Here is a 27,210-nt window from a genome sequence, read left to right on the forward strand (position 1 = left end):
CGTGCCGATTAGTATGGAAGCGCCGGGAAAACCCCGAGCGGCTGCCGCTAGTGCGTATGAACTGTAAGAGCACATTTGAAGATATTGTTAAGTTGTTGTATGATCCACAGAGCTGCCGGAGACGTCGTTCACACGTAGCATCAGCAACCCCGAGGCCGTGATGCGGCGGCGCCGGCAACAGAAGCTGGAGCGGAAACTGCAGCAGTTCCGCTCCAAAGATGGCGGCCCCGACACCGGTGCGTACCCTACACTTGCCTAACCGAGCATTTCTCAAAAAGTTTGTACATTTCGATCACATCTTAGATTTCTATAAACATTGGTATTGGTAAAGTACATGAAGCTGAACAACTTCCACCACATTTCCCAAAATGTCCCAAAAAGTTTCTACGAAACATTCCTTTTTTGTTACCTGTGAACTAGTTTAGTGAACTGAAAACAATCTTGACTGTGCTATTTTCCACCTGTTCAATGTGTATTTTGGCTCACATTTTGCTTATAGAGGGACTGAGACGCAATGACATTGGACCAAGATATTGGACTGATGGAATATCACGCAAATACATAGTGGTTAACCGATCCGCAAAATATGGTGATCCTATAAGGACTGCGCGGAGGGTCTGCCACCTTGTGATATAAACCGAAAACTTTAACTTCGCTCGCCCACTTCACCCTAATAAACAGGGCGCTCTAACGCTGCACCTTACTCCCTATCCTCGTGCAGTTAGATATTGTTCCGTATAGCGCCATCTATTACGTTTTTCACTAAATGTCGAATGCTAGCCTTTGGGTGGAACACGGGGGCGCTTTTTTCTGGGGTGGCTGAGGAAGATATGTAGATAGTGACCGACAGATGGCGGAGTTAACACTTTTATTCACTTAAGGGCGGTGTTCCAGTTCCACCTATACGATTTCTTTGTCCAATGTCATTGCGTCTCACTCTCTCATTAAGCAAAATGTGAGACGCAATACACGTTGGACAAAGATATTAGACAGATGGAAAACCACCCTAATATATTAATAGTAGATTAATACCATTTATTGGTAGGTATCTAACAGTAAACTAACTACAGTAACAACCAACTAAAACTCTGTTCTTAGTAGCATTTAAATAAGCCATCAATTTATTATTGATTCATATTTACGCTTTTAAATATGATTTTTTTAATGTAATTTATATAGCATTATCAATTCTAACAGATTGCTTTATTTGCTGTTTATAATTAGGTAACAATAATAGAGTACCGGTGAAATGATATGTTTATAACCAGGCATCGGTGAAATGATATGTTTATAATATAACGTAATAGTATCTGGGAGACCGAAAACATATAACAACTCAAAAATGGTCGTTTTCTCTAATTTATTTATCTATATCGATTTTTCGCTCCCGAAAACCCCTATATACCCCCTAAATAACCCCTAATATACAAATATATGAATTGCTTGTTAAAAGATATAAGATATGGTAGGTCTATACCGTATCGCCACTTAATTGTTCACATTAATATCACTTTGATACTGACGCGGAAGATAAATGATCCAGGCGATATTGTTGCTATTATACCTACTTCTCCAATACTCGTACTTTCCACATTAATTAATGCCGTTTGTAAACACAAATTGTTCTGTTTACAAACAACAAAACCGAACTTTAACATTTGGTTAAAGTACTTTAAACTATGAGTATCTATAGGGACTAGGGGCTAACGGCTTTTGAAACTTTGCTCGAAAGTTCTAGTTATCTATTACGCAAAAAGTGAATAAATAGCAAATTCAATAGGAATGACGAATGAAAGCATAAATTAAAATGAAGAACAGTTCGCTTTTAGCGATAAGACCGCCTGCTGTTACTTAATAGTTATATTTTCTTTTTAATTTCTTTGTGTAATAGCTTTACATCTAAAATTTATTGCTCTTGTTACATTAACGATTATTTACCGTATAAGTATACTTTGCCCTTTAACTTATCTTTGCCCACGCCCCGGTCACAGTTCAGTACAGAATACCCCTTCTTTACTTTAAAGTTACTGCGCTTTTACTGAACTGTGACGAGGTGGACAAAGTTTTATACCCTTACGGTACTTTCTATCTTAATATACGCCCAAACGGGAATGATAAATTTAAAAACTCATTACTGAAATGAAATATTATGCGACAATCTTACACAAATCAAACTCACTTAGGCCCACTTGCACAATTCCACTAACCCGGGGTTAACCGGTTAAACCTGGAGTTACCATGGTTACCAGTGCAATTTGACACTGTGTTAACGGTTAAACCGCTTAACCTCGTTAATGGGATGGTGCAAGTGGGCCTTAGTCCTACAATAATGTAGTGTCCGGATTACCTATGAAATAAACAATACATGTTTAGGGCCAGTTGCACCAACCACATTTATTTTGACGGACTGATCAACGTCAGCCGGCGCGCCCCGGCACTTTACTATGAAACTTTCCAATCTTTCCATACATAAAAAAGCGAACTCTTTATAGCTGGTTTGTTACTGCACGCCGTTGTATGGGAACCTTGCACTTTGCGACTGCTGTTAGAAAGTGCATTGTTTAGGTTCTAAAAATAGATTCCTCATCCTTAATTTATCCGAAAATGATATATCACATGCCCTAATAGGTATAGTTTTAGAGAAATGTTGCTCCAAGTGAAGCGCGGCAGCGTCGAACTTCCCCCCTCCCCCCACTAAATGAGACGTGGCTCTCGACGGCTCCCGGTCTGTATCTGCTCAAGACCAGCTAAGAATCAACTACTTATGCCAAGTTTCAGCGCATAGTCACAAAGTGCAAGGTGTCGTGCACTAACAAACCAGCTATTAACGATACGAACAATTTGGTGCAACCGACCCTTAGTCTGCAGCACGATTTATGACGCCATTATGTATTTCTTACCACGTGTCATCTTGTAGAGCTCTCAAGATAGGTTTCCTGTGTGCCTCGGTGGCCGAGAACGTTAAAAGCATTTCAGACTCCAGGGAAACCAATGCGAGTATTGTTGTATTTGTTGTCTAGTAGTAGGTACGAGTAGGTAGTACATAAGTACACCATTAGTAAGTACAAACACACACAGACTCAGGAATTCGGAACAAAAGTATAAACCCTCTTCTTTGCTAGTACAGTCAAAACCTGATAGTGATAACTGGAAAATATTGATACGGATACAGGCCCGAAATAACTACCTTAATGTCTAGGCAATAAGGTCGTGTATACATTTTGTGATTTTAACAACAAAACTTCCGTAAGACAGAGACATTAAAAGGGGTCACTCACGTATTCAAGTCGAAAAACGCTCGACATGTTTCACTCCGTACCTAGGAGTGTCATCAGGAGCTCGCGTTGGTGGACCGGCGCAGAGCAACCCGACCTACTGACGACACTCCTCAGTACTGAGTGAAATATGTCGAGCGTTTTTCGATTTAAATATATGAGTGACCCATTTTAATATATTTTTGGTGATTTGTCCGCGTGGATATTTAAGACGTAGACTGTACATACGGAATAATATTAGATGGAAAAGTAAAAGTTGAATTAGTCGTAAGAGCTTTCAGCCTTCAACTTGGAGCAAAGGCAAGTTCAGGGCAAATTTAATTTACCGTCCCGCAGTCGCGAATCGCACAACTTGAGTTTGGCGCTCTTTGTGCATAACTTGAAGTAAATTGTGTCATGTGTGGCATACTTCTTGAGTACTTTAATATTAAGTACATGTTTATACTGTACCTGAAGGGTGCATGGAAGAAATCTCTTTTTAGCTATAAGGACACCAGTTGATAATTTAATTTTAGGAGTTTTAGGTAATCTATGACATCATCATCGTCCTCCTAGCTTTTGTCCCGTCGGTACCGTGACGGGTTCCGCTTTCCGGCTTTTCTCCTTCCACTTCGCTCTATCATATCCTCGACATCGGTTTCCACTACTGACAGTACATTTAATTGAGTTATGCATAGTAGGTGTACAGTGTACACTAAAATAGTACTTTGTGTTACATGGGATCAAATTGATATTATTTGACAAAAAAAAAATAGTATGCAAGAAAGAAAAAATCGTGTCTTAGAACAGAAAAGTACAACTTTGATCCCTCCTAGCAGGGAAGAAAAGTGCTACTTTGATCCCTCCTAGCGGGGAAGAAAATAGCCTTTTCGAATAGGTGATGTGAAAAGTATTTCTATTGTTTTTTGTTTGATCTCCTCTCTTTTAATCCTGTTGCTCTCCGTTGGGGTATTTATATTCTTCCACTGGCTTCGGTCCTGGGCAGTTTGCTCACCTCCCACTCCATCCCTAACCCATGTCTTTTTCTCCATGGAACGGTGCCAAGTAGGCTAGAGTGAACATTTTTCGTTTGCCGATCGGGTCAGGGCCATTTTTAATAAGGTGTCAGGTTTTCTGAGGATATGACCAGTACAATATCATTTCCGTGATAGGATTTTCTCGCTTGCTGTTTGATATAGTCAAAATGTAAATTCAAGAGTATATATGTACAATGCATATTATATCCTTTACATGCGTTCTATTTTAAAACGAACTGTTCTCAATTGCTTATTCAATCAGTATTCAGCAATTCATTTAGAAGTCTTGAAGCGATCTTTTTCGTTAAAATCAATTAAGCTTTATAAGCGCCGATCTTAATCCTTAACGATGAAATTCATTAGACGCCTTGGGATCGTCTTGATTAAGATTAGTAAGCTCTGCTAGGTATAGTCTCGCTGAGAAATATAACGCTCATTAAATTCTCTTCCGCCCTTTACCCCCCGTAACTTTATATTACCACATACTATTAGATCCTGCATTATTAACTATTCGACTCGCACTGACCACACCCAAACACTAATAAAGTACAGTCAACTGTAAAAATATGGGTGCCTAACTTATTCAAAAATATGTCCCATAGTTCTTAATTCGCCGATATAAGAGCTATGGAACATATTTATGAGATGATTTGTGCACCCATATTTTTACAGTTTTAATATACTCATTCGCGATTATATTATCATACTCGAGTAAATGATGATATTAACATGATTTGAGAATAAAAAGATGTTGAATGCAACTAATTGAGCGACAAAACCCCCACTCAGCGCTAATTTTGACTTTTGACACATTGTCGTAACACCTCTACGAAATATTTTCGATACATACTGGGAAAACCATGCAATCGGCTACAACGATGCACTACCAGCGTATCTTAGCAATAAATGTGGTATGGTTGTGCTAGTATCAGGTGGACGTTTTTTACTCCACCAGCCTTAACAAAAAAAAAACACCTGAAATATGCTCTACATAAGTACACGTTATGCACCTAAATATGTATGTTCCATCTAGTGGTACTTGTAGGTGATCTGTTCGTACTTCATTTTACCCTGGCCCATACTTATTTTCATTGTTTGCACTGCGGTACGGTGTTAGTACAACTAGTGTACAGTCGACGTCAAAGATATAATTACATTTTTCGCCTTATTACAAGGCAGTAAGGTGCAAAAGTGTAAATATATCTTAGACGTAGACTGTACATAATATGTACTCGGTATACTGTTTCCGTATCTTCAGGGACTTGCTTTCCGCTTGTAATAAGGCAAATGCGTCGCACAATACGTGGACAGGGTTGTATTTATTTGTATAGGGAATTATGTGTTTTTTTATTAATGTTACTATGGAAATTTAATTCGTATACACCTATAGCGACTTAATTATGAATATCCTGAAAAAAAAAAACTTGTCGCAGGGTGTGTCTTTGCTGTCAGCACTGTTGCTGTGATATTTATAATTTCGGTAACGGGTGATTCTGCTTTATTAGAGTCAAGGTCAGTTGCACCAACCACATTTGACAGACTGATCAACGTCAGCCGGCGCGCCCCGGCGCTTTACTATGAAACTTTCCATACATAAAAATTTAGCCAACGCTTTAACGATACGAACAGTTTTGGTGCAACCGACCCTCAGTTGTGTCAAACCGTCTGTCACCGTTAAAGTTGTTCGGTAAATTTAATTGTATGAGAATTTTCATACTTCTCCAATGAGTGAAGTTGGTGCAACTGGCCCTTAGTATTGCAAAATTTGTGGTCCATGGACATTATTGTTTATAACTGCTTTCTTCTTATACAGGCGGCACGTTGAAAATATACGGTTCATCGCTATGCCCCGACGTGCCGTACAAGACACTGCTCCTGTCCGTCGGCGACACGGCGGCGGGCGTCGTCCGCGAGATGCTCGACAAGTACGGCCTGTCGCGACACGACCCGCAACACTTCTGCATCGTTCAGGTAACTATCTTCAGATATACGGTACACGGTCACGATTCTTCGATTCGCCGTACAGTCGAAGTTAAAAATATCGATGGACCAAATTCATTGACGTATAATATCTAAGGACGGGCTAATGGGGCACTAAAAATGGTACTAGTTCAGCGGTGTTACTCACGAATGTCAGCCAATCGTGCAGTCTAACGCAACTAGTTGCGACCAATAGCTCGCGTAATGTGAACTCGTCAACCAATCGCGCGCGTGATGCGAACTCATCAACCTCGAATCGCGTTGTAGCGGTTTCACACCGCTGGGGCCCATTTCCCGAATGCTATTACACTAATATTATTAGTCCACGAACTGTCAAATCGTATGAGTTGCCATGACAACACACTAATAATATTAGACTAATATCGTTTGAGAAATGGGCCCCTGTACTGGCCCCTGTCATGCCTCATTATTATTGCCCGTAAAGCCAGTCCCTAATAGGTATCTATGTCAATGACCAAATTGCTAAAAATATTAAAACACGATCTTATTAGGTATGTGATGCACTTCGGGGACCAAAGTATACGCCATGCAAAGTTATACAAATATACATTCATAGGTCGTATTCATAAAACGCATTTGAGACATGTATTCTGCACCTACTCACACATATCTTCTTTGCATTTATTTATAGAAATAATCGACTGTCAGCGAAAACAATGCTTACAAATATGTATGTCCGAACCGAACATTTGTCTAAGAGTCTTAAGGGGATGTAAAAAGGTTGAAATCTGTTCTTATTATATGCCTGTTAGAACTTGATCATGATCATGTGCTCTTTACTTGGTCACAGATGTGCTGTGCTACCATTAGGTATTTACGTTATATTTAAATGTACTACATATTATTATACTGACTAGATACAATGGCCAAATTGGAACGTGCTAAAACGACGATGGTTAAGATATCTATTTGGTCCAAAGTGCATTCCGCCTCAAGTGTTAAGCCAATGTAACCGCAGTCTTAATCGATAATGGATCAGTCGTTTCCCGGCTTTCCTCGGGCGCATCCCCTCTAATGCGGTTATAGGATAAAACCCGGAAAACCCGAGAAGGTAATAACATTTTTATAACCATAACGACCGTTACGAACATCATTACGTAAATAAAACGGCTCTTGCGAGTTGGTTGTATGGTTGTTTTTTCAATATGATTAAAAAAATATGTTTCGAATAACCATGCAATAAACAACAGTATGGTTAATTTCCCATCGGAAAACTTTAATATAGATTGCAATCGAATCGCTTGGGAAATAAAGGGTGTCATTATGCATATCATAAATAAAATAAGCACTACGAGTAATCGCATCGAGTATTATAGTTGCAGCCAAGGACAATTTTGCAAGCTTTTATTTAACTTGAAATGTTCGTTTAATATGTTTGTTCGGGTCAAATCTTGCTAAAGACCTACTTTCAAATCTTCCCATTACTCAATTGGAATGGAATTTCACATATTTTGGGTTGCATAGTTTTTTGACTTCTTTATTCTTTTCTGTTCTTTGACTTTGATCTTTGACGACCGGTCTGGCCTAGTGGGTAGTGATAGTGACCCTGTAAGGGCATTTATTTGTATGATGATACAGATATTTGTTCCTGAGTTATGGTTGTTTTCTATGTATTTAAGTATTTATATATTATATATATCGTTGTCTGAGTACCCACAACACAAGCCTTGTTGAGCTTACCGTGGGGCTTAGTCAATTTGTGTAAACATGTCCTATAATATTTATTTATTTATTATTATTTATAGTTGGATGATATTTGGGGTGGTATTTAGGGTCACATACTTGGATGACAATGCTATGTTATGGTACCATTGATCTGATCTGATGATGAAGACAGGAGGTGGCCATGGGAACTCTGTGATAAAACAACGTAGCCTAATTGTGTTATGTTTGTTAGTACCTATTGTCTCGACGAGTATTAGTTGCCTGTTGAAAGAAAAATACACGACCGAGATAAAAGCTTGTAACAAAAATAAAATTAACAAAAAACTTATTCACTTCTGATATTGTTTCGATTGGGGAATGTTTTCGTCAGACTATTAAATTACATAATAAAAACGAACGCTGAATTCAAAGTCCAGGTCATTAATATCAAGTTTATCATGTTAGATTCATATAAATGAATTTATAAAAATAGTCAATTTAACAAAGTTTCGAACGTAGTTCTATAGATAGAGAAATGAAATTTTTTGACTGTTTCTTTTGTATTCATATCAAATAAGGGGGAATATTCTGATAGTATTATGTAGCAATACAATCAATATACGCCTCTAGGTCGTTTCGTTACGGCGTTCGTTACGCTAACTTACCCGGTACGTGAACGTTTCAGGCTCCGCCCTACTCACCCTGCTGCAGCTTGCTCTCGATTCCGTTGAACCTAATATACATACATAATACTGACCAGTCTGAGCACATAAGTAACAAAAATATTCGTCATCAAGCCACTTTTCAAGCAATATTAAGTGTGTACTTTAACTTTAATAAGGGAGACATGCCCAAAATTGTTGACGAAAGTCAAATAAAAATCCGATCTTGAATACTCTCGTGACTTTGTAGAATTAAACAATTATAATGTAAAATCTTCAACTAGGTAAACTTCATGTTATGTTTGGTTTTAAATTACGAGTATATGCCACTATTACCGCTGTAGCTGGCTGCTGACTTGAATATAAAAAAGCCTTACTCCCTTGGAAGTAAAACCTGCCATTTCATTCATGCGCATGTGTGGAATTCTACCCGTCGTTATGAGCAAGTCTGATAAAAAAAATCCTAAATGAAAATAGATTTATTCGTGCGATAGCTATTTCACGTAATCACATCACACGTTACACGTGTAGCGCTCTGCTTGAACGTTTGGTGTACTATCTCAAATTATGTGCATGTTTAAACATTGTACTACCGATGTTACGATACCTATCTACTTAGTATAAGTAGAAATTGCAGTAAACGCTGACTCGTAAAGTGCTGCATTCGCTAAATATACATTGTACACTAACTTCAGCCCGCTATTTCCATGATACCACGTTACCACGATAAAAACTATTTTAAATACCTATGTCCTTCGTAGGACTCAAATTACACCCTCTTCCTAATACTACATCCATACTTTCTTACTATTTAATCTTATTTATTTTTACACAAAATTTAATATTTAGTCTCATTCATTTGACGACCGGTCTGGCCTAGTGGGTACTGACCCTGCCTATGAAGCCCATGGTCGCGGGTTCGAATCCTGGTAAGGGCATTTATGTATTTGTATGATGATACAGATATTTGTTCCAGAGTCATGGTTGTTTTCTATATATTTAAGTATTTATATATTATATATATCGTTGTCTGAGTACTCACAACACAAGCCTTCTTGAGCTTACCGTGGGGCTTAGTCAATGTGTGTAAAAAATGTCCAATAATATTTATTTACTATTTATTCATTGATATTGTATATAAAAAAATGTCCTCCCGAATAGCATTGTTCAGAATAGAATAGAATAAAATACTTTATGCTTTCAGCGTAACTTTGAAGGCAGTTCTTAGTATTGAAATTGATCTCTTGAAATATTTCCTTTGGATTTATTCGTAACAAATTGGGTCGTTTCAGTACGCTAACGGGCGCGGTAAGTAAACGCTTCAAGCTACGCTTCGATGAAGGTAGCTTGCTCTCGATTCTCTAGAACCGAATATACTCTTGTTACGGCGGGATCCGAGACTAAAATATTATGTAAACCTGTGTTGTGTGCAATAAAGTGATTACTACTACTAAAATTATTCGAGCCTTGGTGAAAAAAAACCTGCCATACACAAATGGACCTAGCGATATTCCAAAGCTTTATGAACCTTAAAAACACATAGTCAGGAGCATTCTCGGAAAAATCACCTTGGTAAAAGCTATATAATATGCTAGAATCGTGTACTATGTCTTGGGCACGATTTATCAAAATACCCTGCATCTTACTAGGCTCTTGTACTCCCTAAGCCTTATTTAAATATTATACTACCCTAAGTTAGTAGGGTAAGTGTACCTTGAAACTGGGTTTATGCCATTGGGAGATATGCCACAGATTTACACACACCAACGTAAACAACCATAATATCTACCTCATTCCATTTACTAGCGGTAGGTGCAGTATGTTATTTTCTTTATTATATCTCTATCGCACGTCTTCTCGTCCTCACTAACATCCCTTTTTAAGCCTTACCATCCTAGTTACCGTTCTTCTGCTAATTCCACAAACAGTCCTATGCCCTACAATTTTTTGGTAGAAATGTCAAAGCACTAAGGGGTCAAATAACCAACACGATGCAGCATTTTTTGTCCCGTCTCCCGTCCCGCAACACACTCGACGCGGACAGGCTCTTATCGGCCTGAAGTAATTGATAGGCTCTAGTCTCTGTGGCATGTTTGCTAACTGACCCTTTATATTTAGAAAAACGCGACTGTTTTTATTAGCTTTTTTAGTGTCGAACTGATGTACTAACTTTTTTTATCCAATCGATCTTGTCACTTGTTATTACCCACCGTAAAACGCGATGTGGTCGCTTCGCCGTCAACTTTACGGTCTGCCTTTACCCCGGCGGTTATCTACGGTGTCCCGTGGGACTCAGTCAGTAGCCGTTAGGTATAATTTTACAAAAATAAAACGGACCAAGCTAACTAAACTAACCTAATCCTTCATACATATTTACAAACACAAAACTCAACACGAAAGGGTCACTGTCAATATTATAATGCAATATTAGCCCAGGATCCCCCGTCCACACAACACACTCAAATCGGACAGGCTCTTATGGAGTAATTGATAGGCAGTGTCCTCGTTTGGGTATGCGAGAACCATCTCCTACACAGGACGCTTCAAATTTAGAATGCACATATGGCATACTCGACAACTTTACCCGATCATAGCAGAGAAATTAAAGCATTCCTGCTATCCATATCTCGTTTCCGTAATGAAGTAAAAAATACATTTGCCATGTCCGTCTGCTTAGCTCAGTGATCGTCTGTACGTTAGTTACCAGGAAGCTGCAATTTGGTATGGATATTTGCAATGAGAACTAGAAAAATATTACATTATTGTCGAGGTGGAAAATATATTTCGATGAGACACCGTCCTGTGTTAAGACACGTGAGAGCCATCTCCTGACAGCACATACACTCCTGTATTCTAGAGAACTCGCAAATTGAATTTTGCACCGTGAGATATTTCAATTCGCTTTTTCTGAATACAACGTGAGAATTGCCTGCACCTTTGAAATGGAGATTTGTTTTATGCACGTCAGGATAGTTAGATCTCTAAAAAACGAGTATTACATGAATCAAAAATCAAAAGCCAAAGGCTAAGAAATATCATGACGATAAATACATATTTTAGGGTTATATCGATAAGTTCTACGCCCTTGACACATGCAAACTCTATTCAAGAGAATGCCAGTTATCAAACTCATTTAAGTATTTGTTTCGAATTAATGTGTACATTTTATTGACCAGGTGGACACGACAGACAACTCCGAAAGCATCCTCGAGGACGACGAGTGCCCGCTTGCCATCGTGATGACACACCCACACCGCAGTGAGTAATGTGTTCTTTCAACTCATTTCTTCTTCACACTTACCCCCTTATTCATAAACGCGCTACAAACCTCAATCGTTTGTCCTTATCTGTCATTCTGACTTATGTATTTGTAAGAAAGTGATAAAACATAATTTAACTAAATCAGGCCCGTGAAGTTTTATAAATAAGGGGGTTAATATTTAAGGTACGGTCTTCCCTTAAACAGAATTTGTGACGTGGCACTGTGGCAGACTTAAGTAGAGCCTCTCGCTTGGATTAACTACGGATTCTACTTATACTTTCTTCAGAGATATACTTAGAGGATGTGTGTTCGTACGTGCGAGAAATTCCTTTTCGTGGTATATTGTGACTTAAAGCGGCGATGAAATAAAATGCCAATACTACTAAGTTATTTGTCTTTTCGCTTTACCCGCCGAATTTACCTGGTTGAATATTTCTTGTTCAATAGCACACAGTAATATTTTCATAAAATTAGCTTTTACATAATAAAACCGCCGCTGAAAAATGAGAGTTCTCTGAAAAGGAGTTTCAGTCAAAAGACTCGAGTCTCTAACAAGTTGAAAAGAACTCGAGTTTCGACTTAATTATGTGTCTGAAGAGAACTCAAAGGACGTGAGTATGTATTAATATTCTTAACCAACACTACACGACTACGGTAAAGCCTAAAGAAGCGTTATCAAGGTTATGATTTTAGAAGTCTATGTACCTATAATTGTATAGGTATATGCTACCCGTGCCACCGTAAGATTGTATCGTGGGTTCACCATGGCATCAAATATACAGAGATTACTGATTACTTTATTACTTATTGATGAATGAGGTGTCGTGATGAAGTGTTGTTGATGAATTGATTTGTTTTCGTGTCCCGGTTTAATTTTTATTACTTATCGAAAAAGGAAGACGTAGAAAAAAATTACAGTCACACATTTTCCTTGTAAACGAGAAATAAGGTTTGTGTCTGTTCTAATTAATTCCATTCTCATTTAACTCATTTTAGAAGTCTCTCGAGAGACCTCTCGGTATCAAGGCATGCATAAATTAAAGGCCCATATTAATGTAAGCTTTTGTTTGACTTGCTTTGTTTTGAGGTCGTTCTTGATTTATTTCAGCGGTTTTGTTGTCATCAACTTTAAATAACTAGAGTTGAAAAAGCACTCGGGAGTCAGGAAGAAATATTTGTGTTCATCACACAAAAAACAAAGTTAGATTTATTATTTCATAAACGGTAATTTTATGATTTGATTACAGTTTATCATAGCAAACAATAAATCTCAAGCGTTGTATTGTTTTATCTCTTACGACACCGACGTTCTTTGAGGGGTGAGTCGTCGTACTAAATGCGAGGGTTAAAGTTAAAAAAAGTTAATAATATTAGTTATTTTACTCATTGGGTAACGCACTTTCAATATCAATTTGAAGTTTTCTGATATCTGTTATGTTCACGGAATTATCGCCTGGCTACACTTAACGATTACACCCTGTATATGATATATACTTTTAATGAGTTTCTAATTATTATTTTTCTACCACATCGGTGGCAAACAAGTTAAGTAAATAGTACTGTACTACAAATTATGCTAATCCCCACTATTCCACATACTTTTGGAGTTCCCCTCGTATAGACGTTAATTTGGCAGTTAATATATGTATGTACATATATAGTTTCAGTTTATTTATATATTTTATTCTGCATACGTTACTGAACCTATTTCTAATAATTGCTGAATATAGTTTTAGTAAAGTTTTCCCTTTTGCTCCATTTTATTCATTGAAATTTCCAAGCAATCACGAGTTTGATTAAAAACAAACATTTCATATTCTGTGTTTGAAAAATGGTACACGAGCAATTTATATAGGTAAATTGCTACCTGAACTTCTCAGTTCTTACCTGAAAATTAATGTAGCCAGTATTGCTTTACGACTTGTAGAAGATAGAGTGCACAATTTTATTAGGCATGCCGAATTAAAAATCATGTTGCAATGACGGCTGTCGCTAAGACGAAATTAGAAATTGTTGTTGACATGAAGCTTGGCTTTAAGTTTGACTGGTAGAGAATTATAACGGTATTAAGTCCGCCTATTGCACGTCACGTGCACTGCAGCACTGAATATTTTATTTGGTTTAATCAGATGACGGGTAGCGGCTCGCTCATGTGGAGGTGCGACGGTATTGAAAGCTAGTCATTCGTGAAGAGTAAAATGCGCCCGATCGGCCTATTTTCCTCACACAGAATGGTATCCACTCAATTATTCCAAGGAGTTCTTATACATATTTCAATGTCGATGCAATTCTACCTTATTCTATGGTACTTGTGAATAGGTAAAAGTGTATTCACAGTAACGACAGAAATAACTAATATGTTTAAAGTTATCAGGCCTATATAAATAAATAAATAAATAAATAAATAAATATTGGGGACATCTTACACAGATCAACCTAGCCCCAAACTAAGCAAAGCTTGTACTATGGGTGCTAGGCGACGATATATATACTTATATAGATAAATACATACTTATATACATAGAAAACACCCATGACTCAGGAACAAATATTAGTGTTCATCACACAAATAAATGCCCTTACTGGGATTCGAACCCAGGACCATCGGCTTAGCAGGCAGGGTCACTACCCACTAGGCCAGACCGGTCGTCAAATGGTCGTCATATAACATCGGCGATCCCTCGTAATATATCGGCTACCATTTTTCATAGTCCTCGTAGCCAATATTTGATTAGAACGTTATTAAATTGAATGGGGGTTGATGGAAGGCTGATGTTTGGGTACGAGTAGGTTATCCTACTTTAACTTTCAATACTGCAGTAACTTGTATTGATTTACTAGAAAAGCACTTCTAGGAAAATGAAATCTTATTTTGGTACCTTCGCTTTTTTGAATTCATTCCAAAATGTCCTCGTCTTTGTGTTTCGTTACTAAACCAAACTCTCAGACAGGTGCTCCCTGAGCCGCCTTTAGAGAGTATAAAATCCTTTTTGGGTGTAAAGTGCGCAACCTGGCGAAATTCAGCAATACGTATTCAGAGAATGTATAGATAGACGAAGCAAAAAAGAATCGGCATTCAGCGCACAGTCGCGCCCGAGAGGTGATTTGTTGAAGTGTAATAGCCTTGTTTCTCGCCGTTTCTTTTGATTCCCGTGTAACAAGCTTACACAGTTTTTGTAGGTTTCGCAATAAAACACTTCAATAGTTGTAACGAAATTACATCTCATTCTGTTTAGCTTCTGCGCTCATTCAAAATGAATAGCGCTTACTTACATTCTTTTGTGTAAGGAGCGTCTCTCCGATTTCCGTTCGTGCCGGATTCTGTCGCTCGTCGTAGGTATATTGGGTTGCTTGGAGTTGTAAGCAATGTTAACAGCTAGAGTACACGGAAAATGTGAACTCTACCACTTTTAACTCAGGCGGTTAACGAGCTAGTTGCGCGATGGTTTTTCTATTAGAAAGTAAGTTTGTTTGAAGCTAAAAACAGTTTAATTACCTAATTCGTTTTTAATACTTTGACATAATATACAAAAAACATCGTTATTTTTCGAAAGAATAACTTCTTTCCTAGTCTAAAGTGAATTGGAACAACCTAGGTAAGCAAGACCTTACAAGAGATTAAGCACATTCATTGATTCAATAATGAACAACGAGGAGCCTTAATAGTCGCGAGTGAGTATTAGATACGTGTTTAACAGTTGCTTCACTGGTGACATGCTGTGCAGAGGATATAGATCCTTACTTACTTTATTGCTACTTACACTTTACAACTTTGAAATGGCCAACCGTAAACAGAATAACCTTAATAAGGTGCGCGCTAAGTTTCAGTTTCATGACGTGCAATGCAAGTCGCCTCATGGACTCAACTATACGTGTATAATGTACTAACCGCCCTAATAGAATTATGATTTACGCGGGCTAAAAGTTACATGGCGGCTAATTCCTGTAGCCATTAGGAAATATTGCCTCTCATTTATATGCAAATCTCTTGTATAAAAACCAAAACACGCCCTAAATACGTGGAGAAACGAATTTCAACCACCTTTTCGACATATGAATATTTAAAAAAAATTGGTTTCTATATTCGATAACAACCACTAGGTAAATTAAATGTAGGTAACTACTTTTCAATTAACGAATACCTTTTTAATATGTTACTGTGTTCGGTAATAAGAGAGTATTTGGTTAGTTACGATCTTTAAGCTAAAATAAACTAGGTACTTAAATAGTTAGCTAAAGCCGATTCACAAACTGATATTGATAATAACGAAAAAACTCAATCCGTAATCTATCCAAGATTCAGTGATCCGTAGATGACGAAATGTGAATTGATATGAATAAGATGAATATCTCCCGTTATTCAATTCGCTGAAAACGAGATAATGCAGCGAATTGAATCTAATACATTTTAGAGTATTTTTAAACATTATTTTGCGAGAAACTAAATCGCTGAAGCGTTGTTTTGTGGTTTTTAATTAACGTAACAATTTAATTGCTATGATTCATGCACATCAGGAAAACCTAACAATAGTAAAGTATTTCTTGCTGTGTCCAATAAATAACCCTACATGTGCGAGTAACCTACAGTGCAGACAGACTCGATTAAGAATGATTAGAAATGAAGTCGTAACTTGTAAATTGTAACAAAGCCTCTCTCGTCTTTAATAAAGTCTAATTTCCTAGTGGGAAATGACTGGTCTTTGCTCATTGTATGATAGATAAGGCTGCTCATTAAGGGAATCCGCGGGCTCGAGACGCTCCACGGCTCCGCAATTTCCGCGAGGCTCGTCCTGGTGGCGCGGACAATGCTCGCTCCCCGCGTCCCAGCAGGGAACAGCGGGCGCAGGGACGGCAGTCGCCCGCCAGACGCCGAGCCGCGCGCCGAGCGCCATAAGCGCCCGCGACGCCTCCCGCGCCATAACTTCGACATGGATTGGGGCATCCGCCGTAAGTCCTCACACTGAACCCACCGACCTCACCTCGCACGTAACCAAACCCGTGCGGTAGCCGCCGCGGTGGTCCGCTCCGCCGTCGGCGCTGCGGCCGGCCACTAGTAAACAAACGCATGTGGCTCAGAGTAGTCCGACCGGTGTGCCCGCAGATGCCGGTCGGCTCGCCGGTGATGGTATTTTTAACTCGTTCCGTAGTTCGATGTCCGTTGTTTCGCCGAATCGATAGGTATGCATAATACCGACCTTCAAGGTCTCGAAGTGGTTTCGCATCACCTTAGTTTTCAAGTTGCATTAACTTGGTTAGAAGTTTTGAGCCGTAGATGCAAATTACAACTGTGTTGTAAACCGGTCGCGAATATATTCATAGTACATATGGAGTGGTTTTATTCGAGATCATGGACCTAATCCGCTAGGATTCGAAACTTTCGAAATCATTTTACGGCGACCTCAATAACCGAGATATTTCTTTTGTCTCATCGTGGACCGGTTTTATTTCGTCGCGAAATGTCACGATAAAGAGCGCTTTTACTGTCTGCTCATAAACTGGTGTGTCTACGAGTAACATGACCTTTTAACATCTTCTTTAAGAGAACCTAATCTCAACACACAAATTGTTCCTTCAATGGCTCCTACGACAGTCGGCAGTGTTATGTGAAAAGCTCGCTTAACTAAAGGAGTCACGGTTTGAACACAGACAAATGCATTGTGTGAAGTGACCTAGGATACGGGTATGGTAATTCTATTAAATACATATTATTATTATTTCTTACTTGGTATAATTCTATGTGACCTCCAATCGGACAATCGAAGAAATACCTAATATGTACTTGTAAGTATTTAATTAAAAACTAAAAACTCTCCGTATATTTTGTCCCTAAGTCGTAACGCTTTTTTTCCAAAAGCAAACGTAATAGTAATAGCAGAGCTGCACATTATACAAGGACTAGTTTTTGTTCGCTAGAACGGGACTAATTAATTACAGGCGCAAAACACCGGGCAAACAGTCGCGACTGGCTTACATGCCCGTCAGGTGCATACATTATACACGTTTTCTTTTATTTGTGTCCAACAACGTGCGTGTTCGACTTAGACCACCCTTTTTACATGCTTTTATTTCTGAAGCAATGTGTTGTCTAGTTCTATTTGATATTTTATGCCAATTTTAACGGGCTTCAAAATTTCAAGAAGATGATGTATGTTTTTTATGTGTTATACCTCAGAACTCTGTCGTTTCTCAACCGATTTTGGAAATTATTTTGTGGATTGAAATTATATCCTTCCAGATCGGTCGCTTTTTGTCAAAATTCGGTTCCAATGATGGGATGGAATCCATGGGGATTGGGGAATCGAGGGAACTTCTCAAATCTTAAAGGCACACATAGCATTGTTTGTATTTTCATCAATAAACCAAGCAATTGCATTAAAAAGTGCCATTTCATGAAGTGGTACTACTGATGATGACCAGAACAGAACTCTTTAACGACGCATATTCCTCGTTTGGTGATTTGTCCTCTTCGTTATGTTTGTTTACCTAAGCTTGCCTACCTAGATAATATGTTAAAGATCATTTAATGAGCTGGTAGAGTACACTTCTGTGTGAACATTCAGCATTATAAAAAGAGAAAACCATTAAACCTTCTCTCTATGGTTTTCAACTACGATATTTAGCAAATCCAGTGCCATGTCACTGTTTATCATAATCATGTGGACCGCTCGAGATTCTGTTATGTCATGTACTTATATAATAGAGTCTTGAGATTAGATTTTCTGTTCAGTGGAGTGAAGCGAAAAGCGTCTCCCTTATTCCCCGACCACTTTGGAACGTGTTAGTGGGCGGGATTAAGTATTTTGCTAATATTTGCCTATAGATAAACACGCGGAAACACGTCACACATGGTTAATGTTCCATTTTCAGATTGCTCCGCATACTTACTAATTGGTACCAACATGATACCGGAACTTACCTCACATGTATCTATTTGCGTACACGGAACAGTTAATGTTAAGAAAACAAATTTTCATGAAAACTCGTTTGGGTTTCAGAAATCTTGACAACATTATGGTGATTTGGAATTTAGATACATTAAAAACCCTGTTTCCCGCCTGTCTTCCTGTTTCCTGGCGGGAAACTACAAAAGACAGGGTTGAGTGGAGGAAGTTTGGGGACGCCTTTGCCCAGCAATGGGACACTTAACCAGGCTAATAAAAAAATAACCCTGTGTCAGTAGTAGCACTAGTGGTGTTAAAGTAGAAAACCACGAGACGCATAAATTAGCTTAATGTTTAGCTGTAACAAATGATGTAAGCCGACTAATAAGATTTCATTCATTACCATAAATATTACATAATAGTCGCCCAGCCGTTATATTATGAGTAACTAGGTAAATAACTTTGACTAAAACTATAACTTTATATTCTTTTGTTATTTAGTGTATTTTTTTTTGTTTTCTAATCACACTAAGTTAGAAAAGTACGTCTCTTGTATACTTAGAACTTATTTACAGTCGTGAGGAAACCTACAAACATCCACGCCAAAAATCTCCCAATTCAAAGGTGTATCTGATTTCCCAACCCGCTTTAATCCAGCATGGGGACTATAGCCCAATTCCATTAGTAACAGTGCATGAGACGAGGCTTGTGCTCAGTATGTGGAACGTATAGCGTTTAATATTATTATTGTACTGCTTGTTATATTGGCAATAGGTAAACTCTCTCCCCTACTATCTCTGGAAAGGTTTCAACATCCAGGATGTACCACGAATACCATGAAATACACCCGCTGACAAATAGCCGCCGGACGGTACAGTAAACGGCCGGATGACTCCTCTTAGCGTTGACATAGTAGCGATTTAGATGATAACAAATTTTAATCAAACGCTATACCAAATTGAATACTAACTTAGGCTCGTTTATTCTTCATCAAACACGCAATTTGCAATCTAAACATCGTGTTTTCATTCGCGCTTGAGTGATTAGAGCCTTAGACATGTAGAGCAATGAACTGACGACATGTGCTCTCGCTATATATAACACAGCCTATTTCGAGTTTTACTTTTAAAATGTCAAGGCGACATGAGTGACACACCTGCCCTAATAACCCTATTGGATCGACGGCGGAGACGAATAGCTAGTGTATTAGCTTGGGATCAACTTGAAGGCCCGAACCCTGCGCCCCGCGTTCCGCACCGGTGTTTGCCAAACTTGCCCTAATACATAGTAACTAGCTTAGCACTACGTAGTTTTAATCCAAATAGAATACAAATTTATTCGTAAGCACAAGTATAGAAGAGAAAATTATACAAAACAGAAAAACATGGGAAGGAGAAAGTGCCACGTAATGGTCTCATCTCAGCATGATGCTGGCAACTAATAATAATAAACTCTTAGCAGTTTCTGTAGCTTAAAGTACTGTAGGATTTTCAGTGTGAATGCTTAATTTTAAATCCGCTTACTTATGTATGAGACGCAGCTGCAGTGGGGAGACACTCCTGACTTCGGTCGAACTCGGCTCCGTTCGGCTCAGCATTGCTCCGAGCAATTATTAGGGTTGGCCTCACTTGACTTCCTTGTGTGTGCACGACCACAGATAAGATAATCACTTGAATTTTGACAACCCTAAATAGCCGAAAGAGATAGTGCTATATATTAGAAAGATATAGCATGATTCGACCCAGAATCGCTGTCAAAGTTCGGGTTTGTAGGAAGTGTCCTTTCTATACGGTAGTACTATTTCTTCAGTGTGGCAGCTGTTGATACAGCTATTTTGTTAAACAAATGAGATCTTTTGTCATGAAGTAGAATGTCGAGCTACGATTGATTCACGACTGATTCCCAGTGATAAAGTTTTAATCAATGTTTAGAATGGGTTGACGTCTGGCGATGGCAGCTTGCTTTTACTATGATTTATGCAGGTTATGATTAATACACGTTTCAATTAGCTCCTGTCACGGCATTTGTCAACCAATGTCGGAGTAAATATTTATTTCCAACATATGCGTGCTCCATATCGCACGATAAATTGTGTAATATATGCCTCAGCGAAAATGGTATGTTATTAAAATGTGCTAAGTATATCGTGCGAGAACACGATAACGCCTTAAAATGTATCTAGTGCACGGGGTCGCGAATCGCGAAAGCGAAACTTTGGAATCCTTTCTCTCATACATACATATACAATGTTATTGGATAAAGTAATTTAAGTTGTACTTATACGCGTAGGTGCTCCAACTACATGACAAAACAGCATTGGTAAGTATTGCACGTTTCATATCGATGAATGTGTTTATTTGCCGGTCGTAATAAGTCTTCTGGTCCCTTCGATAGGTGATACTGATATGCACATTTTTTTTAGATCCAAATTGAGCACTGAGGAAAAATCAAACCTAATATATGTATATTGCTACCAATTTATAATTTGGAGCATGTGTCACCAGCGTCATACTTAATACAAAATACACATAAACACATTATAATAATAATTATTATTATTATTTGTCTGTCTTAATCTGGGGGTATTTGACCCACAGTTCACTCGGCATTCGGCAGACATGACCAGCCCAGTCCCACTTTAGCTTGGCCGCTTTCCGATCTACCTACGTCGACTAGGTACTTTTGTTCTGGAGCGCAGCGTGGTGTTGTCGATACGATCCATTAATTAACTAATAGGCCTTTTAAATATTCCAAGGGTTGTATTATTAATTATTAAACAGAATTAGATCGAAGACGGGCATGAAGTCGATACGGCATCATTTATTAATGTATGCGATGTATTGTCATGAATGATACACAATTGGGATGGAGCCTCTAAGAGTCTAAGACATCTTGCAGTTTGTTTAACGTAGGGATCTAACGCCAACACGCACGCCGAATCAATACAATTAGGGAACATTAAGTAAATTGGCCATTCGAGGTAATAGTATTTACCTAATCATATTTATAAGCCTAAGAGCTTTGCACGAATTTTATGGTAAGGGATACTAAAATTAACTAAGAGTTTCGGTTACATTGCAACATTACTTGCTTCCTTTCCTCTTTTTTTCCTTTTGTTGTCTAAGTGTAAGCGTATACCTAACCGCAATAGCGATCCATTAGTTATTGATTTCACTTTTGTACTATATCTTAACATGATCATTTTGATAACCAACCTAAATGCCAAGTTTACAAAAGTTTGTTTACCCTTCTGACTTGGTTTCGTGTATGTGGCACTGGCGCCGTATTAATAATGCACCAAATAATAGCGTAGACTGCCAAGTTTCGGTCTTAGCTTGAACAGATAAATATCACTGGGAGTCTCAGAACCCGTGTCACGGCCTGTCACGGAGTCACGCCGTCATCGTCACTCGTTAGTGTATTCCCATAAGGAAGATGTATTTATTTAAACCGCAGTCTTATTGTACACACTTTATTAGAGCATCTAGCCACGCCCAGAGGTGCGGTTTGATGTCCGGAGCGTTTTGTGCCCGAAGTAACGGCTGCGGTGCCCTCGCCCTTTTTATGCGTGGTTTTGACAGACTCAATTGAATAAGAGTTCTTGTGTTACTACTGTTTCAAATATTGTTCATAACTTCAAATATTTTAATCAAAATGGAATTAATTAATTACTTTGTATGGAAATGCATATATGTAGAATAAAAAACTAAAATAACTAAAGATAAAGAAAAATAGCTAAAGATAGGTAATAATTTTTTCTCAAACATGCAATGAAATATTGATGTTATGTTCCTTATAATAGGCTGCGAAGTATGACGTTTCAGGTGCGGCTAGGACAAAAGGTCGTTAATGGAATTTCATACACATCTTGCAGGCCTAGGCCGGCAAAGTCCTCTTTTTTAATTTTCATTTCACAGATATTTGTGACACAGCATCGTGGCATTCATCCATTAAAAAAAACTAGAGGCAGTATTTGCTTTATGGTTCGTAATGACACTCTGCCACTACGCCTATAAAAAAAACAAAAAACAATGTTTGCTATAATTTGCAGTTTTATTTGTATAAAATCAACATGAACTTAATAAATAATACATTATATAATTTTAAATTATAAATTTAACTACACAAATAAAAACATTTAAAATATTTCATCTAAACGTTAGCGGTAAAAAGGTCTACTCAAACACGCGTAGTTATATTTTTTAAATTGTTATGGAGGTAAAGTTGAAAAATATTCATTCTGTTTTATTGGATTTATGGTGCGTTGTTGATTTTTTGACTTTAATATGAGTTCCGACGAAATAATGAAATTAATATTAATTGTAATCGTAGGTGTTGGAATTGGCAGCGTAAGCAGTAGAATTGATTTTAAATAACTTGCTGCCTCTGACGCCAAGTCAAAGACGAAGTATGTATATGGTTGCTTATGGCAATTTTATTATTTGAGAAACTAAGAAAAATGGCTTACAGTTTATTAGAAACAGTTTTGTGGCATATTTTAAATGAATGTAACTACAAATTCGTCAACACTGTGGAAATTATACTTATTTACTCCATGCATAAAGCAACGATGTATGTGAAACATGATATCAACATGAAAGACTATGTAAACTTATGTGACGAAAACGACAGTCAGACGGATACAAGGCGAAAAAATCAAAGATACATGAAAATATACGGGTAGTAAAAATACACGACTCGTGTAAAACATACGCGTGATAATGATATAGGTACGTGTTGGTTATATTTTGGGTGTAGTTTACTTTTAGTTTTTTCTATAAATAAAACTTGGTTTTCGTGGATTTTTTATTTTATTTATTTCATTGCATGTTTGAGAAAAGCACTATACATACCTCGGCGGGAAATGGGGTTGCCCGCGCTCAGACCTATCCGGCCTCGCTTCGCTCGGCCGTCTATATGTCTTCGGCCGGCAACCCCTTTCGTCCCGGCCTCTGTAGTAATGTACTATTACACATTGATGTGCACTGTAATGCTTATAGTTTGGTAACGAATGTGGTTTTATGGAACGACAAATTTTTAAAGAGGTTTAGGACGTCAGTGGCTGTGTTACTAAATTAACGGAGTGCATGTTAGGTTAGATTATCATGCCACCGATACTACAAGACCTACAGGTATTTTCAGGCATCAAGTTTATCCTCTGGCACTTTCTAAGAGTTTCCGCTTTTCAAAACTTTGAGCGGTGATTTCCGACAGTAGATCCCTGCAGGCGCTCCGGTAACTTTACCGATATCTCGATTCCCTGAGCGCTAATAAATCGATTTAACTCCGGAGCAGTTGTCAATATCTACCTAGACTTGCATGCATCGTTAAAAGTTTCATCTCGATCAAATATTAAACGAGTCCTAAGTTAGTAACGCCATATTACAGTAACGTGTTTTGGAATAAAACCCAACCCTTGCTCAAGCCAATATTTCTTTCTAAACGCACATTTATCACAGACTTTCCGACATAAACATTCCGCGGGTAAATAAACCAATTTACACGTAACATTGTACGCAGGCGACGGAGGTGTTGGAAATGTCTTAAATTGAAAACATGACTCAGTGCATGTCAGGACACAGAATAAAAAATAGTACTAAGTACAGAAGACTCACTCTCTAACAAAACGCGTCTGTTACGATCAGCACAGATATGGCCGCTAGGTGGCGACAGCGCCACGCGCAGCTTATGGCAAACCCCAAAATTGGGGCCGAACGGATGTACTTTTAGCTACCTGTAGCAAAGCGACGAAATCGCGGAGTGAGACACGCCTGGTCAGGATTGTAACAAAGAGCATATAATCACTACGTTTTAAGAGTCGGCACTCTCGAACAATCCTCGAACCGAATTATGAACGTAAATATCCCAACACACCAAATACAGGCTTAAAGATCTCGCATCCAGGCCATAATTGTTAAAAAAAAAACCACACACAATACTACCAACACAAAAAAAAAACAACGCTAGGGCTCGACACTTCCAGTACCTACTGTTTATCGATATCGATAAATGTGCGATACGTGCTGCTGTATTTACCTACAGTACTACTGTAACAGTACATTTTGAGAATCACGTGGATTAATAAAATAAAAGAACATAATATATATAAACAATTTTATTTTACATGATAAAACAAACATAGTTTATTATTCAAGTAGGCATATTACACTATGCTGAATTCGCGCGCATTCTTTTTTAATCTGGTCCCTTTTTATTGAAGGCACTGGATGGAGAATGATTTCCACAAATGAACTTGTTTCCATTCAGCTTTTGAATAGGTAAATAAATACGCCAAATCCTCATTTCCTTTTCCTCAGCTTTGCCCATAATCGACATCTGAAATAAAGAGATTATCGATAAATTGGTCGTACACTATTCGTGTCATAGGTTACTTAGTTTTTTACTTAAAAATACTTTATTCACAAAATATTTTCGTTTTAATCATGGATTGTACACGACTAAAACTAATTAAATTAGTAACTGTTAACGACTCAAAGTAAAAAATTAAAATATTGCATACAAACATCAGTTTGCCGACCTGTTCGGATCAAGTGGAAATTTGGCCAAAAATGCGTCAGTAGTTAGTCTTCTTACACACCCGCTACAAACTTCACATTTCCTTAAAAATTTGGCCCCCATTTAAATAACAGCTAAAGTTATTTTACCAATTACAATAAAAAATAACCACGTATTTCCACGTTCACGACAATTCAAATGACGTTTGACGTTTTACTACCAATCATACCAACCTAAAGAAAAGTAAGTATAATACGTCTATGTTAAAAGCAAGTATGGTATGTGCCACCAAAATGCAACAGCAGTCATTTTAATTCGATAAGATTATTTCTATGCCTCAATGTTGGTAACAAGTACGTTCTTAATTTATCAAAGTATGGGGTGTCGATGGGCTGGATTGTAATTCAATTCAATTTATTTATTTTGCGTGAACATACACAGTTGTCATGGTTACATGTCATTGGGGTATTATAGGTACATATTGTAGCTATTGTGTACATGCATGTATGGTCTACCACAATATGGCATGCAAAATCTTACACTAACTTAAATTAAAATAATAATCTAATTAAGTACAATTAAAATGTCAAATTATCAAAATATTCATTCAAACTATAAAATGGTCTTATTATTAGAAATGATTTTAATTTTTTGCAGAAGTCAATAATATTATCACATTGTCTAATGTCCTCATTTAAAAAATTATAAATTTTAATTCCCATGTATTCCAGACTTTTTTTGAAATGTATATAATTTTTAGATTCTGGTAATGGTATGTCAAATTTATGTCTTAATCTAGGGTGTCTATTTTTATTTTTACATGCAATTCGGTTCTTATTTTTATATACAAAAATACAGACTAAGTATATGTACAGTGATATCACTGTCAATATTTTATGCTTCACAAATAGAGGACGACAATGTTCAAGTGGCCTCGCCTTAAAACCTTGTCCGCTGCAGGGATCTACAGTAATTACGACGTCTCCCTTCGTTGCACTTTATAATAGTACACTTGGACATAAGAAGCATTTATTTCGTATACAAATTATTGACTGCTACAACAACAAACAGAGGTAGTGCAGCGATCTAAATACCCGATTATTTTTATTATCTTATTTTGTAAACAAACTTAGCATATTGAATAAACTGTTAAAATTCTCGTAAATGAAGTAATTTTGCCTAATTATTTACTGCGGAGAAATTCAGTTGTGTTTATACCTACTCCTGAAATTAATCGGATGGAGCATCGTAGACTTAGTTATGATTTTTCATGTAATTTTCTTTGTTACTTTGTACTGCGACTGCATATGCTAATGCGTACATGAAATACCAGCTTTGACACAATTTCCACGCAAAGTGTAGTTTCATACTTGTTGATGCGTTGTGGCAATTTCACCAATTTTATATGTCTTTGTACGATACACACTGGAACAAAGAAAATAGCTTTGTAGTCGCTTGGAATAGCTGGTTTGTTACTGCACGCCGCTGTATGGGAACCTTGCACTTTGTAACTATGCGCTGAAACTTAGCACAGCTGGTTCTCAGCTGGTCTTGAGCAGATACAGACCGGGAGACGTCGAGAGCCACCTCTCATTTAGTAGGGGGGAGGAGGGAAGTTCGATGCTGCTGCGTTTGATGATGAGCAACATTTCTCTAAAACTATACCTATTAGGGCATGTGATATATCATTTTCGGATAAATTAAGGATGAGGAATCTATTTTTAGAACAAAAACAATGCTCTAAGTGAAGCGTGGCAGCGTCGAACTTCACCCTTCCCCCCCACTAAATGAGACGTGGCTCTCGACGGCTCTCGTTCTGTATCTGCTCAAGACCAGCTAAGAATCAACTGTGCCAAGTTTGAGCACATAGTCACAAAGTGCAAGGTGTCGTGCACTAACAAACCAGTTACAAGTACATACAACATAAACTAAATTTTTATATTCAAAACGCAC

The 27,210-nt window shown here is 37.9% G+C and overlaps 1 protein-coding gene across 1 annotated transcript in view; it reads left to right on the forward strand.

Annotated features, from left to right (window-relative positions):
• The window catches only part of LOC134666186 (uncharacterized), a 129,806-nt gene that overhangs the window by 31,600 nt on the left and 70,996 nt on the right, over positions 1-27,210 (forward strand). The window contains exons 7-9 of the mRNA XM_063523337.1: positions 111-236; positions 6,105-6,262; positions 11,775-11,856. Coding sequence (XP_063379407.1) covers positions 111-236; positions 6,105-6,262; positions 11,775-11,856 — 366 coding nt within the window. The remainder of the gene's footprint in view (positions 1-110; positions 237-6,104; positions 6,263-11,774; positions 11,857-27,210) is intronic.

This window comes from Cydia fagiglandana, chromosome 7, assembly GCF_963556715.1.
Source record: "Cydia fagiglandana chromosome 7, ilCydFagi1.1, whole genome shotgun sequence".
Lineage (NCBI taxonomy): Eukaryota > Metazoa > Arthropoda > Insecta > Lepidoptera > Tortricidae > Cydia > Cydia fagiglandana.